General features: G+C 63.8%; 3 protein-coding genes across 3 annotated transcripts; 1 reads left to right on the top strand and 2 right to left on the bottom strand.

Moving 5' to 3' along the window:
- Positions 1–1,219: 1,219 nt before the first annotated feature.
- Positions 1,220–6,678, bottom strand: LOC136055568 (mucosa-associated lymphoid tissue lymphoma translocation protein 1-like). The gene is made up of 15 exons (XM_065747371.1): positions 6,349–6,678; positions 6,105–6,271; positions 5,155–5,285; positions 4,925–5,078; positions 4,565–4,743; positions 4,341–4,437; positions 4,068–4,220; positions 3,758–3,961; positions 3,473–3,650; positions 3,307–3,381; positions 2,859–2,986; positions 2,640–2,786; positions 2,277–2,434; positions 2,045–2,179; positions 1,220–1,957 (listed from the first exon to the last, which is right to left on the bottom strand). Exons 1-15 carry the CDS (start codon positions 6,483–6,485, stop codon positions 1,709–1,711), a joined length of 2,292 nt encoding a protein of 763 aa, XP_065603443.1. The 5' UTR covers positions 6,486–6,678; the 3' UTR covers positions 1,220–1,708.
- A 397-nt stretch (positions 6,679–7,075) lies between these two features.
- MRPL54 (mitochondrial ribosomal protein L54) lies at positions 7,076–8,244 on the bottom strand. Its single transcript, XM_065747407.1, has 3 exons — positions 8,166–8,244; positions 7,466–7,622; positions 7,076–7,316 (listed from the first exon to the last, which is right to left on the bottom strand). The coding sequence occupies exons 1-3, from the start codon at positions 8,242–8,244 to the stop codon at positions 7,184–7,186; spliced, it is 369 nt and encodes a 122-aa protein (XP_065603479.1). The 3' UTR covers positions 7,076–7,183.
- A 475-nt stretch (positions 8,245–8,719) lies between these two features.
- Positions 8,720–13,711, top strand: APBA3 (amyloid beta precursor protein binding family A member 3). The gene is made up of 10 exons (XM_065747373.1): positions 8,720–9,699; positions 10,025–10,064; positions 10,473–10,618; positions 10,721–10,807; positions 11,092–11,250; positions 11,544–11,723; positions 11,921–12,133; positions 12,351–12,470; positions 13,208–13,348; positions 13,468–13,711. The coding sequence occupies exons 1-10, from the start codon at positions 8,755–8,757 to the stop codon at positions 13,537–13,539; spliced, it is 2,103 nt and encodes a 700-aa protein (XP_065603445.1). The 5' UTR covers positions 8,720–8,754; the 3' UTR covers positions 13,540–13,711.
- Positions 13,712–14,375: the final 664 nt, after the last annotated feature.

Here is a 14,375-nt window from a genome sequence, read left to right as displayed (position 1 = left end):
CCCCCCGGACTCAGCACCGCGGACAGCGGCGCGGGGGCACTCAGCAGCCGCCTCCGTGCGGCCGCGCAGGACCTGGGGGGGTCCCCGCACCCCTTTTTTACTATCATCATCATCATCATCATCATCAAGAATTTCTTTTTTTTTAATGCACCAACAGGAACGCTCTAGTTTCGTAGGGAACAACCGGGGGCTGTTGTTCTTTGAGCCGCGTTGGGGAGGTGGGCAGAGCGGGGATGCCACGCTCCGCTCCGGGCTGCAGAAATCCACATCCACACGGAAACACCGCCGTCCCCACGCACGGGTGAGCGGAGCCCGGCCCGCATCCCGCCTGCTTGTCAGGGGGAATCTGCTCCGCCGTCACTCCGGCCCTAATTGCTCTCCAGCGGTGCCGGTGGCACAAAGCTGCCGTAATTGCCGGGTGGAAGGGGGGGGGGGGCTCAGCCCCAGTGGGGCCCGCACGGTCCCAGTGGGAGTGGGGACGGGAGAGCGGCGGCGGTGAGGTGCCCCGTGACGGCGCTGGGGATGGCTGTGGTTGGCACTGTTGGGGATGGTGGCACGTGCTTTGGGGTTCTGCACATGGGATGGGGCCGAACACGGGGCAGAGCTGTGCCCAGGGCCGGGGGTCTTGTGGGAGACGCCGTGATGACACCGTCCGGGCTGTGCTGACCCCGCGGGGACCCAGCTCCTCGTCCCCGTCCCCCGGCTGCTGCTGCTCGTCTGCTTCGTTAGCGATAATTAAACCTTTAACAACCCATTAAACGCATAATCGATGCTCCCCCGGCCCCCCAGCCCAGCTAATGGGCCACGGGCAGAGGCGTGCTCGGCGCGGGAGATAATGAAGCAACGGCCGCGGAAGTAATGGGGTTTGATCCGGGGGACGGGACACGCTGAATGGGGGCTGCGCTTTTCGCATGACATAATGGCAGAGGTTGGCGCCGACCCCGCCGCGACGCCCGGGCACCCCTCGGCCAACAAAGGGCGGGCGGTGGGGAGGGGGCTGCCCCACGGCCCTCCCTAATTGGGTCGAGGGGCCCCCACGGCCGCTCCGGAGCATTGGCACTCAGCGGTGAGCACCCCGCACCCCCGGCACACATCATCGGAGCAAAAAGGCATCTTTCCATCCCCCCCACAACTCCCCCCTCCAGATTTCAATCATCCCCTGAAATCTTTGCCCCCCACCACCACGCAGGAGCCCTCCACTCCCCCCGCCTGTCCCCCCCCCCCCCCCCCCCCGTGGGATTTGCCCCCTAATCTGCTTATTTCTCTCTATTTCTCCTAGGCCTGAATGAGCCCAATCCCGCCCCAGTGCGACGCCTCCCTGAGCTGCGGCACCTGGCCCTGCCCCCCTGCCCACCCCACAGCTGCCAGGGGACCTGGGGGGCAGTGTCCACAGAGGGGACACAGGGGGCAGCCTCCCTATGGCGTGGCACTGCTCTGCGAGGGGACGTGGGGCCGGCATTGCCCTGTAAATGGGATGGTACCACCCTAAATATGGGGTTCACTGCTCTGCTAGGGGACACGTAGCTGGCACTGTTCTGTGTGTGGGGTGGCACTACTCTGTGTGGGACGGTACTGCCCTATATATGGGGTGGCACGGGCCTATATATAATGGGATGGCACAGCCTTCTATATGGGGTGACACTGTCCTAGGTTGGGGTGGCCCTGCTCTGTATATGGGGTGGCAGTGCCCAGTACAGAGGTGCCCCCTTTACACCCCATGCGATCCAGGCACCTCGGGGTTCAGGTTCTCCTTGGGGCCGTTCCCCCAGCTGCTGGGGGGTGATGGGGACAGGGGGCTGCCGGCCCCCCCTGAGGCGGGCAGAGTGTTGGGGTCCCGGGGGCTCAGGTTGAGTTTGGCAATGAGTGGCCGCCCCACATTCACCGCCCGCTGCTCCTCCATGAAGTCAGCCATGCTGCGGTAGCGGTACTGCAGGCACACGGTGAAGGCCAGATCCTGCTGCGGGGGGGGGGGCACGACAAGGTGGGCACGGGGGGGCTCTGTGTGTGTGTCCCCACATACACACCATTGCAGCACAGCTCTTACCCGCAATCTCTGCAGCCCACAGAGGCGGCTGTAGAGGCAGCAGGAGGGACAGGCGGTGCTCCAGGTGGGCACCAGGGGGCTGCCCAGCTCCTCAGGGCTCTCCCGGTTGGTGCACTTCAGGTCCACGTCCAGCTCCTGCCATAGGGGATGGTGATGACAGGTTGGGGGATGGCACTGTGGGACCCCCACTCCCTCCCCTCCAAGTGCTGCCCCTCCAGGGCTGCCACCCCACCTCGGGGAGGTCGGTGAGCTTGGCCACGCACTCAGTGATGTCCCCGGGGGCAGCCAGGATGCGGGTGTAGATGATCATGATGTTGGAGAACTCGGCAGCAAAGCCCAGCTGCACCGTGACGCCGCAGCTGAAGTGGAGGTGGCGGCACTCCGGGAGGACTGTGGGGACAGCGAGCAGCGCAGTGACACCGCTTTGATCCCCTCCGACACTCAGGGTGACGCGGGGGGGGGGCAGCTGGGGCAGCCCTGGTGTGAAGCCTTGGGGCTGGTGGTGCACTGCAGACGCCATGTGCCACCCACCCCGTGCCTCGGGGCCGTCCCCTCCACGTCCCCACCCACTGAGGGAGGTGGTGGTGGCACGCACCGTGAGCCTTTGCCCACTGCAGGTTCCTGGCAGAGGTCTCAGCCCATCCCGAGGAGCGGATGGGGTCGGTCAGGGCCCGTCTCTCCGACAGGTTACTGCGCAGCTCCAGCGCCTGGCGGCCCCGTGTCAGCTCCAGTGTGCCCATGTCTGTGGGGACGGGCACAGTGTGGGCTCAGGGGGGGATTGTGGCCCCTCCGAACCTCACTGTGCGGCACTCACCCTCGGCCACCTTGTCCAGCAGCACCGTGATCTTCTCGTCCTCCAGCAGCCAGCGCTTGAGGAAGGTGACGAAGACACCGTTGGAGAGCTCACCCTGGCTCAGCTCGTAGGCTTCAGCATCTGCACACCTGCAGGGATGGGCACGGTGGGCTCCGCTGCTGGGACCCCAACCCCACAGTGCAGGAATCCCTGAGCTCTGGGTGAGCATCAGTGCTCTGAGCCTTTGGGTGCTGCCCGGAGGTCAGCACAGCCATGAGCACCCCCAGCCCCACAGAGGACCGCACTCTGGGGGGGCCGGAGCAGTGCCGTGGAGTCACAGCACATTCATACATCAGGGAAAAATGCAATACTAATAGGGCCGAGATGTCAGAAACACATCCCTGCTCTGGGCTGGGGGGATGTGTCCTGCTGGCCCCACAGCAAGCAGGATGTATGAGAGGGGACCCACGTGGCGTAGCCAAAGACGATGTTGGCCGTCACCTCCAGCGCCCCAACCTGCGGGATGACGTCGTCGTTGAGGTTCCTGCAACAGAAGAGCCCCTGAGTGCTGCGGGGCCCCGTGGGGTGACACCCAGCACACCCAAAAAGCCACGGGTGGGACAGGTAGGGGTCACCTCTTGCGGCACATGTCGAGCAGGAAGATGTTGAGGCCGGTGCGGCGTTGCTGCATGCGCTGCAGCACGTGCTGCACACACAGGCAGTGGGCAGAGGTGTAGGAGCCGGGCGCATCAATGGGCACCATGAAGCTGGTGCCAAAGTTCTCATAGCCGTGTCCAGCATAGTACAGCAATCCTGCAGTGGGAGAGGGGGTGGTGGCATATCCCGCTCCTCCTCCCATGTCCCCAAGTCCCAAACCCTCCCTCCGTGGGAGCACCGCAGCCCCCCAGGAGCTGCCCCACCGTAGACCCCTTTGTCGAGGAGCAGCAGGAACTCATCGACCGCCATCTGCATCTCGTCCCGGCGCAGGTCCAGCAGTGACACCACCTTGAAGTCGAGCTGTCGCAGCAGCGCGCCGAGCGCGTGCACGTCCACCATAGGCGCCCGCAGGTGCTTGTGGTGCACGTAGTGCATGTTGCCCACCAGCAGTGCCACTTTGTCGGTGGCTGCAGGGACAGACGGGGACACAGAGGGATGATCCCGCTGCCTCCAGTGCCCCACACTGCATCACAGCCCCACAGGGTCCCCTGCCCCTCCCGGATGGGATCTCACCGTACAGCTGCTCGGGGCTGCCGGGCTCCGAGGAGTCTGCAAAGGGAGAGGTGGTGGCAATGGCCTCGAGCACAAAGAAGGGACAATGCCAACACCTGCACCTACCTCCATCCCCATCCTGCCAGGGGACTCCAGAGGCAAAGAGTCGTGGGCCTGGGGCAGCACAAAGTGGTGTCAGGAGAAGAGGGCACACAGGGACTATGGGGCTGGGGGGCTTTGCAGCACCCAGGGTGCTGTAGGGCGGGGGACATGGGATGCAGAGGTTGCCCTCACCAATCTCCACGTCCACCTCCTGGCTCCACAGCTCATGGAAGAGGTTGAACACACGACAGGAGTACGTGCCCCGCTCCGCCGTCGTCACCAGCTGCACCTGGGGGGGTGGAGAGCTGGAGCCACCACGCTGCCCCACACTGCACTGTGCGGCCCCATGCCGTACCATGCAGCCCCGTGCCATGCCACGCTGTGCCGTGCAGTGCCAGACAAGGGGGCCACGGTACCTGGAGCCGGGGTGCCCGTGCACCCTCCACAGGGCGCCGGTTCCTGAACCACTGGTACTGTGGCGGTGGGTTCCCGAGGGCTCTGCACTCCAGCACCAGTGGGTCCCCCTCGGCCAGGCGGCACGGCCGCGGCTGCTGCAGGATCTGCAGCCCTGCCATGCTGGGGCAGTAACCGCTGGCTGTGGATGGGAAGGGCAGCAGATCAGCACCCAGCCACGGCAGGGCTGCACCCAGCTGGGCTCAGCTCCACAATGCCCTACAGGAGCCATTCCCAGCCCCATAGGGGAGCAGTACCCTACAGGAGCTGTTCCCAGTCCTTCGGGTGAGCAACGCCCCACAGACACCAACCCTAGGGCCCACCTGATTCAGGGCTGCTGCTCCTCTCCACCTGGATGTGAGCCCACCTGGAGAAGGTGAAGGTGGCCCCACAGCTCACGCGGCAGATGTACCAGTGGGGCGGTCCCAGCGGCGCAGCAGTGTCGACCACCAGCTCCGGGGCTGTGGCTCCAGCCACCTATGGCACAGAGGAGCTGGACTCTGGATGCTCATTCCCACCAGTGCAGGTACAGGGGAGGAGATGTGGGCCTCACCTCCTGCTTTCCACAGAACCACTGGTAGGCGAGCCCTGGCGGGCCGGTGGCCCAGCAGCTCAGGGACACACGCGTCCCCTCCTCCACCACCTGTGACTCCGGCTGCACCGTGATGCGGATCACGTCGTGGACTGCAGGAGGAGCTCGGGATGATCGAGAGCTCCATCCCACCCCACCCCACCACACCCCATCCTGCCCCTTTCCAACCATCCCCTCCTGCCTTGTCCCATTCAGTGCCACCCTATGGCATCCCAGACTGCCCTGTGCCATTGTATTCTGTCCCAGTTGGGCCCATCCCATCCTGTGTTGCCCCACTTTGCTCCACTTCAGCCCATCCCATTGCAACTCAACCCGTCATACTTTGTCCCATCACCCTGCCCGGTCCCAGCTCACCCCACCCCAACCTCATCACATGACCCCATCCCACTGACTATCTTCCCATTCCACTCCAAAACATACTTCCCTTATAATCTACCCTACCTCACCCACCTCCCATCCGTTCTCATTCATCCAATCCCATCCTATTCCATCCCATCCCTACCTGCATCCCACCCATCCTACTGCAGCCACCCCATTCCTTCCCACCTCACCTCTCCAACTCCATCCCATTTCATCTCATCCCACCCACCCTACTGTATTCATTCCATCCTACTGCATCAGTCCCATCCCATTCCATCCCATCTTTCCAGTTCCAACCCATCCCATTCCACCACACAACTGCACCCCTTTCATCCCATTCCACCCCATCCACCATTCTGCATTCATCCAATCCAGTCCCATTCCATCCACTCTACCGCATCCATCCTTTCCCATCTCATCCCACCTCACCCACCCCGCTGAACCCATCCCAGCCCATCTCACCTCCCCACCACCACTCCACCAGCAGGAACAAGCCCCCCCCCTTCCCCTGCTGACCCCAAAGCCCCCAGGTGACACCAGTCCATCCCTACCAGCGCTGCTGAGGACCTGGTAGGCCTCCACGTGCCCCATCCTGTGCAGGCAGCCCCCCAGGTACCGCACGGTGCACTCACGCTCAGCCAGGAGCTGCAGGAGGCACTGCGTGGGGCTGCCGAGGGGCTCCAGCACCTTCAGAGAGCACATCTCCAGCTCCTCCTCACTGTGAGGGATAGCAGGAACGCAACGGGGTGAACGTGGCCACAACCGGGTCCATCCCACTGTCCCCCCCGTCCCTACCTGCACTTGAAGCGTTTCTCTGCCCCAGCCACCTCGGCCAGCTTGCGCCAGCCCCGGCTGGCTGTGTCCAGGAGCTCGCAGAGCTGGGCCACCACCTCCTCACCCAGCAAGCTGATGGGCGAGCTCCAGTCCCCCATCCCCCCCCACAGCCACTGCCTCGTGCTGTGAGGGGACGGGGCGTCAGTGATGGCAGCACAGGAGGGCACGGAGGGGACCCGAAGGCACAGAGCACTCAACGCCAGGTACCGGGCGTGCCCGAGGCCAGCAGAACACAGCTCGGCATGCACTGAGCCCCACAGAAAGGAAATGAGGGTTAGGAACAAAAGCAGCCCCACACTGCTGCACTTCTGCTTTCGTCTGACACTTCCTGCACTGCAGAGTGACACAGCCCTCAGGGAACCAGCACAGCCCCGCCCTGGGGCAGCAGCAGTCCTCCCCCCCAACCACACAGTGCAGCAGGGCTGCTTCTGGGCTCCACCAGGCCAAGGGCATTCAGGGAGGGGACCCCGACCCCCTCCTGTCCACCCTCCTGGAGGATGCAGTCCCTCCCACCCACCCCCACCACACCATTGGCAGAAGGAGCAGGGCCCATTTGGCAGCCACAGGTCCCACTGCCAGCAATAAACAGAACACCCATCATGGCAAAATCCCCAAGAACCGACAGCCTCAATCCTCCCCCAGTGCTGCGCAGGAGAGGAAGAACACAGTGAGCACACAGAGCACAGGATTTCACCACAGCCTCCTTGGGAGGCATCGGCCCCAGCCGAGATTTATTGCCACTCTGCAGTGAGAAGATGGACCCCCCCGCTGGCGCCCGCAGCCCCACTTCCGCTGCTCACAGCTTCCTGCCCTTCTTCATCTTGTTGCGCTGCCACGAGTTGTACTTCCGCAGGCGCCTCCAGTACTGGAGGGAGTCGGGGTCCATCTCCTCCAGCTTCTTGGGGGGGCCGAGGTGCATCTGGAACAGCCTGGGGGCAAACAGAGCAGCCGAGGCTGAGGTGGGAGGGGGGGGCAGAGGGTGGCCTGCACGATCACAGAGCTGCTGCAGTTGGAAGGGAGCTGTGAACACCGTGTCTCTCCCACCCTCGGGACCCCCAGCCGGGTGAGCCCCACCTACCACTCAGGGTACTCAGAATCGGGCTTCAGGGCCACCTCGGGGCTGTCCTTCAGGTAGTTGACCCCCACGGCGTAGTTGGCCAACGTGACAGGGTCCGTGCACACCTCTGGCCCCTTGAGCTGCTCCTTTGGAGCGCTCTTGCCCTTCACCTTCATGCCTGGAGGAGGGGACATGGTGGTGTGAGAGGACATGGGGGGCTGGGGGTGAACAGAGGAAGCGGTGGGGAGAGGAGAGGGGGCATGAGGTGGGGAGCTGGGAGCTCTGGGACAGAAACAGGACGTGGGAATGGGACACTGGGATGAGATAAGGAAAAGGGACACAACTGGAACACAGAATGGGGCATGGGAACAGAATAAAGACAGCTGACATGGGAATGGGACCCAACCGGGACACGGGAACAGGACACGAGAATGGAACATGGGAACGGGACACGGGAAAGGGCCGTGGGAGCGACACACGGAACTGAACACGGGAACACGGGAACGGAATAAAGAACGGCACGGGTGAACCACACGGGAACGCGGGCACAGGGCACGAGAAAAGGACCCAACTACAACATGGGCTCCGCGTGCGGGAACGGGGCCCAGGGACACGACGCGGGAACGGGGGCCACGACGGGGCCCAGCTGGGACGCGGGAACGGGACACGGGGACGGCACTCGGGGGACGTGGGCTCGGGCTCCGGGCCCAGCCCGGCTCACCCGGTTTCTTGGCGTAGCCGCGGGCCGGGCCGAGCGGAGCAGCGCCCACCGCCCGCAGCAGCAGCAGCCGCGCGGCCATGGCGCGGCGCGGGGCACCCCGGGACGGCGGCGGAGTGCGCATGCGCGGCGGCAGCACCCGGAAGGGGCGGCCGAGCGAGACGGGAAGTACACGCGGCGGATCCCGGAAGTGGACGCTTCGGCGCCCGGAAGTCGCGGCGGGGTCGGCCCGGCCTGGAAGTCCCGTCCCGATCCGTTCCGTTCCGCGCGGGCCCGGCTGGGCTGCGGCGCCGCCGCTGGGACGAGCTGGGCGCTGCTAGCGGGAGCCCCGGCCCTGGAACCCCTGGGCCCCCTCTGCGGCCCTTCCTCGGGTCCTCAGGTTGCCCCGGGCCCCCTCTGTGCCCCGCCCCGCGAGCTCGGCCTCTCCGCGGCTCCCGCTGGATCCCTCCCGGTGTCCCCCTCCTCTGTGTCCCTCCCTTTGCCCCCCACCCAGCGCCCGCTCCCTGTTCCCTCATTGCCCGTCTCCTCGCCCCCCCCATGCCCGCCCTCCGCCGAGCTCTCTCCCCGTCTCCCCCCTGCCTGCCCGTTTCCCATGGAGAGCGCTATGGATTTCCAAGCGGCCCCAGAGCCGCCGGTCATGGACACAGAAGATGAGCAGCGTGGTGACCGCCAACCCCCCGCGGCCAAGGAGCAGCCGGAGGGGCCCCACTTCTGCAGCACTGCTGTGGATCAGCAGAGGAGTCCGGAGCCCAGGTCGGGGACAGCTTCAGCCATGAACCTTAACAGTGGGGACAGACGAAGTGGGTTTTGCAGGGACTCAGGAAAAGAGATGGAAGAGGAAGTGGTGACCACTGGGCGACAGGGCCCCACAGAGTGGAGACAGAGCTCTGGGGACGCCTCCCGGGACACAGGGCCCCCCCGCACACTGAGCAGTGGCACCATGGAGCTGGACGAGGCCCCTGAGGAGGAGCCCTCAGAGATGCAGGGCCTGCTGGCCCAGCTGGAGACCCTCAGTCCCAGTCTGTGCGATACCCCCAGCACAGCCCCTGTGGTGGGCGAGCGGGCCCTGCAGGCCCACACAGAGTGCCAGGGCAAGTGCCAGCCCTGCCCGCTGCACGTGGCCACAGGCAGGGGCCTGGAGGTGCATCCCTGCTGTGCCCAGCACTCGGCCCACTCACGGCCTTGCCATGGCTTGCTCTTTGCTGAGGCCGACCGGGAGGACCTGCTGAACCTGCTGTGCTACGAAGGGGGGTTGCCTGAGGCTGACACCGAGATGCCCCTGACCTGCTCTGAAGTCCTGTCTGGAACCAAGCTGGAGGTGCTACAGATGCCCGAGGAACCCACTGCTGCTGATGAGCCGGGAGGGCCGGGTGGCTCAGAGAAAGGACCTTCTGGCAGCTGGATTTACGGAGAGGGGCTCAGTGAGGACAAACCTGCTTGTGAGGGCAACCGGGACAGCTTGCCGGAGCCAGGCTGGGCAGAACTGTCTCCTTCTGTGACCCCAGAAAAGGAGCAGCTGCTGCAAAGCAGTGTGACCGTGAGTGTGGGCACGTGGCTGTGGTGCTGTGGCTGCAGGCTGGGATGTGCCCCTCAGCTTTCCTTCCTTGTGAGGTTTTGGGGTCAAAGGGGGGTGAGGGGCAGCATTTCCCTGGGTTTTGTGCTACTGGGGCTTCTGGAGAGCACCCTTGGTTCTTTCTCTGGGCCATGCTGTCCTGAGAATGTGAGCGGAGGCTGATTCCTGTCTGATCCTGGGGGGAAGCCAATGGGTCTGAACAGCCCCACAGCCCTAACACCCTGTGGCCTTGCTCCTCTGGTGCTCCCCAGGCCCCCAGCCAGCACCTCACTCTTCTTTTTCTTTGCAGAACAAGGAATCCCTCTCCTCCTGCCTGGCCTTCAGAGATGGTGAGTTGTTTCTCTGCCTGAACCAAGAGTCCTCACCCACCACTTCCTACCCTGACATGCGCATTGGAGTGCCTGGGGGGGTCCCAGCTCTACATCTAGAATACTCCCCCCAGGGAAGAAGCATTGTTGCCGCTTACTGGGAAGCATGGCTGCAGACTCGGGGTGGCTGGTTCGCTCACAGTCTGGGCATGGGGATGCTTCAGGGATCATATGGGGTGTCCAGGTTTGGGATAAGAAAAAGGAGGGTTCTCCAGAGGAAGGGGGAGGCAGCCCAAGGGTGAGCATTGGTTCCCCCGTGATGCCAGGGGCACGTCTCCCAAGCACTCAGCTGCTTCCTCACACACATGAGCACAGCTAACAGGTGGCAGGAAGAAACCAGCCCCTGCTTTAGCCCTTCCAGTCTCTCAGTTCCAGGCCCCTGTGACCCAGAGGATCTGCTGGATGGTGTGATTTTTGGGGCAAAGTACCTGGGCTCCACGCAGTTGGTTTCGGAGAGGAACCCCCCCACCAGCGTCCGCATGGCACAGGCGCAGGAGGCTGTGGACAGAATCAAGGTGCAGAGGGGGGCATGTCCTGACCTCTGGTGGGTGCAGTGCAGCACTTTGCTGCGGGGCAGGGACCCAGCGGTGACTTTGTTGGGTGACTTCACTCCACAGGCACCAGAGGGAGAGTCACAACCCATGACAGAGGTGGATCTGTTTGTCTCCACGCAGAGGATTAAGGTGCTGACAGCTGACACACAGGTGAGCAGAGATGTGCCTGAGTGGCCCTGGGGCTGCTGAGACCTTCCTGTCAGCCATGGGGTCTCCTCTGCCTGCCTTGCTGGTGGGGGGGGGGTCGTGCCCAGGGATGGCCTGGGACAGTGGCATGCAGCTGGGCGGAGCTGTTACTCACAGCCATCCCACACCAGCAGAGTGGGATCTGAACCAGACTGAGCCTGCATCCTCCTGGCGTGCAGCGGTGCCTGGGTGGGTCGTGTGCTGCATGGAAAGGAGGGCTGAAGGTTTCTGCTGTGTCCCCTTGCCAGGAGGCCATGATGGATCACTCCCTGCAGACCATCTCCTACATCGCTGACATCGGCTCCCTCGTGGTGCTCATGGCACGCCGCAAGCTGCCTCAGCCGGCGGAGGCAGCAGAGGAAAAGAGGCTCTACAAGATGATCTGCCACGTCTTCCACTCGGCTGACGTGAGTGGGAGAGAGCCCCGAGGTGGGGTGGGGTGCTGGTGGGCTCGTGGTCACGTCTTGCTGCAGTGAGCAGGCACTTGGTATCACTGTGCTGGGGTACAAAGAGGTGGAGCCCGGGCACCTCTGCTGTGTAGAGTGGCCCAGGGAGGAAAGGAAGAGATTGGTACTGTGAAGCAGCAGGGTGGGAGCACGGTGCCCTGCAGCTCCCAGGCTGACTGTGCTGGACAGCTGCTGGGGGCAGTTTGGCTGTCAGGCTGTGGCCCTGAGCACAAATGTCCTCTGTCTGTCCCCAGGCCCAGATCATTGCTCAGGCCATCGGGCAGGCGTTTGGTGTGGCCTACCAGCGCTTCCTGGAGGCCAACAGCATCGACCCGAGCGAGCTGAGCCCTCGCCAGTACAGCCGTGCCCTCGAGGACCAGGAGCAGTACAATGCAGAGCTGACCCACTTCTCCCGGCAGGAGAACTGCAGGGATGTAAGAGCTGCTTTGGAGGGGTGGGAACAGCGGGGGGTGCCAGCACAGTGCCCTCTGTGTGTCACAGAGTGGCTCCCTGAGCAGCTGAGGTGCTCCCTGTCAACTCAGGGACCATCCCAGCTCACTCTGAGCCCAGTACCCCCATGCAGGGACTGTGGCCCGCACCCCAGGTCCCTGTCCTGGTGCCCCCTCCCCAGGTCTGCATCCGGAAGAAGAAGGGGGAGATCCTGGGCATCGCCATCGTGGAGTCGGGCTGGGGCTCCATCCTGCCCACCGTTGTCATCGCCAACCTGATGCACGGGGGCCCTGCAGAGAGGTCGGGTGAGCTGAGCATCGGGGACCGCCTCATGTCCATCAACGGGACGAGCCTGGTGGGGCTGCCCCTCACCACCTGCCAGAGCATCATCCGGGTGAGTGGGCCTGGGGGACTCCTGCTGCCGGGGCAGAGATGGGAAACACCCTGATGGTGTCAGGAGCCTCAGTAATACTGAGGGCACAGGGGCAGGAGGGGCCTGTACCTGTCCTGTGCTAATCCTCAACCTTCCCCCAAGCAACGCAGCTTTGTCCTCTCTCCACTCCCTCCAAGTGACTCTTTGAAGTCTGACACGTCCTCCCCTCACCTTCCAGGAACTGAAGCACCAGACAGAGGTAACACTGAACATAGTGCACTGTTCTCCTGTCACCACAGCTGTCATCCGGCGCCCCGACTCCAAGTACCAGTTGGGCTTCTGCGTCGAGAACGGCGTGGTGAGTGCTGCGGGGCAGGAGCGGAGCCAGGGCAGCACAGCCTGGGGTTTCTTCACCCCCTGGCAGAGGGACTCCTGGCCCTGGCGGCGTCTGCGCGGACGAGCCCGTGGTGCTGATGGTTTCTGAGCTTTCACGGGGCTCTGTGCCATGATGGGAGGTTCCTCGTAGCTCTCCTGAGTGCTGTTGTTTGGGTTCGTCTCCTTGGCACTCCTCAACTATTTGCTTTGGGAGTGGTGGTTTCATTCTGGCTCCCTTGGCACGTCCTTGGTGACATTTGTCACCGTCCTTGGTGCCCCAACCCCTCCCTGCACTGAGCTCCACTGGCTGTGTTGAAAACGCACCAGAAAGGCAGAGAGTATTCCCAGGATCCGTGGGGAAGGACAGGGAGGGTGCGCAGTGGAGGCAGAGTGTGGCTGCAGCGCCCTCCAAATGGTGCTCCCAGTGGTTTGGAGACGTTGCCCTGCGAGCACTCAGGGCAGGAGCTTGAGGGTTTGATGCGTGGTGAGCTGAGCTTTGTGTGCCAGAAGCCTGCAGGCTGCCCTCGCCGTGCAGCTGAGCACATCACTCCTGTCACAGCAGTGCAAGGGGCCATCCCTGCACACTGCGTGCCCTCGGGCTGGAGGAGGCAGCACCAAGTGCAGAGCTCTTACTGGAGGAGGAGGGTTCGGAGCAGTGGTTGTGTGTGGCCGTGGGGTGTGGGCACAGCTCGGATCTCACCGGCGTTCCCCGCTCCCCAGATCTGCAGCCTGATGCGTGGGGGCATCGCCGAGAAGGGCGGCATCCGCGTGGGGCACCGCATCATTGAGATCAATGGGCAGAGCGTGGTGGCCACGCCGCACGAGAAGATCATCCAGATCCTCACTCAGGCGGTCAGTGAGGTGAGCAGAGCGGGCTGGGTGTCTGCCCCTGCACTCCCTGTAGCTGCAGGTGGTGCCGGTTGGGCTCGGGGCCTCACCCGGGGCTGCACCTCCCATCTGATCTGAGCATCTCTGCCCAGGTCCACATCAAGACCATGCCGGCCTCCACGTACCGCCTGCTGACGGGGCAGGAGCAGCCCGTCTTCCTCTGAGCTCTGCCTGTGCCCGGGGGACGCTGCTCTGCTGCTGCCCCAGCACTGCCCCCGGAGGCCTAATCCTGCACCCCCTCTGCTGGACTCAGGATGCAGTGGAGGCTGATGCCCAGCTTCAGTAGCATTAGGGCCCACAGTGCCCGTGACCTTCTCCATCTCCATTCACCCCTCAGTGCCTGTGTAGTGCTGTCCCTGTGCTCCATGGGGTCCCTCGCCTTGGCCTGGTGCTGGCAGGGGAGAGGTCCTGCATGAAAGGCCACCCCCTTTCTGTCACCGCAGCTGTGCTTATACGCTCACCAACGGTGCCTTTCACCACGTGGGGCTGGAACTGGAGCACAGCTCAGGAGCTCATCCCAGGCAACCCTGAGCAGCGCTGCCTCTGCGCACCGGAGTGTGGGCACATGCTGGCACCCCCAGGGAGAGCCAGCAGTCCCCAGACTCAGCCTTAAGGGCAGCAGCACCTGCTCCTCCTCCCCGGCTCTGCCAGGGGCCTGCTGGGCTGCAAACCACTGCCCTGTTAGCCTTGCACCAAGCTGGGAAACTACCTCTGCTTCCTCAGCACTGCCTTGAACTGTTCTGTGCACGCAGTGGGGTCTCAGCCCTCAGGGCTGTTCCTCAGTGCAACCAAAGGGAACACAGCGTTGCCACTTCCCACAGAGCTTGGAGATGTGAGTCCCACAGCCCAGCTTGCAGCCGAGGGCTCCCTTGGGATGTTCACATGGGGACAGATGGGACCCTTTGCCTAAGGTGGGCTGACGTGACTTTGCCTGTGTGTATTGTTGGTATCAAAAATAAAAGCTTGGGGGAAAGCTGGAGGCCACATCTCACCCTGGCTG

The sequence above is a fragment of the Cyrtonyx montezumae genome, unplaced genomic scaffold, assembly GCF_038088225.1.
Source record: "Cyrtonyx montezumae isolate F1298 unplaced genomic scaffold, pur_monq_1.0 scaffold_44, whole genome shotgun sequence".
Classification (NCBI taxonomy): domain Eukaryota; kingdom Metazoa; phylum Chordata; class Aves; order Galliformes; family Odontophoridae; genus Cyrtonyx; species Cyrtonyx montezumae.
This window is presented reverse-complemented; position numbering and strand designations above follow the sequence as displayed.

Excerpts from the sequence above, each read along its gene's own strand:
- LOC136055568 (XM_065747371.1), bottom strand. The coding sequence starts at position 6,485 with ATGGGGGACTGGAGCTCGCCCATCAGCTTGCTGGGTGAGGAGGTGGTG. Across the intron at positions 3,651-3,757 it reads CCTCGACAAAGGGGTCTACG|GATTGCTGTACTATGCTGGA; the intron begins GTGGGGCAGCTC and ends CTCCCACTGCAG. Across the intron at positions 2,987-3,306 it reads ATCGTCTTTGGCTACGCCAC|GTGTGCAGATGCTGAAGCCT; the intron begins GTGGGTCCCCTC and ends CCATCCCTGCAG.
- MRPL54 (XM_065747407.1), bottom strand. The coding sequence starts at position 8,244 with ATGGCCGCGCGGCTGCTGCTGCTGCGGGCGGTGGGCGCTGCTCCGCTC. Across the intron at positions 7,623-8,165 it reads CGGCTACGCCAAGAAACCGG|GCATGAAGGTGAAGGGCAAG; the intron begins GTGAGCCGGGCT and ends CCCCTCCTCCAG. Across the intron at positions 7,317-7,465 it reads GATTCTGAGTACCCTGAGTG|GCTGTTCCAGATGCACCTCG; the intron begins GTAGGTGGGGCT and ends GTTTGCCCCCAG.
- APBA3 (XM_065747373.1), top strand. The coding sequence starts at position 8,755 with ATGGAGAGCGCTATGGATTTCCAAGCGGCCCCAGAGCCGCCGGTCATG. Across the intron at positions 10,808-11,091 it reads TGCTGACAGCTGACACACAG|GAGGCCATGATGGATCACTC; the intron begins GTGAGCAGAGAT and ends TCCCCTTGCCAG. Across the intron at positions 11,251-11,543 it reads ACGTCTTCCACTCGGCTGAC|GCCCAGATCATTGCTCAGGC; the intron begins GTGAGTGGGAGA and ends GTCTGTCCCCAG.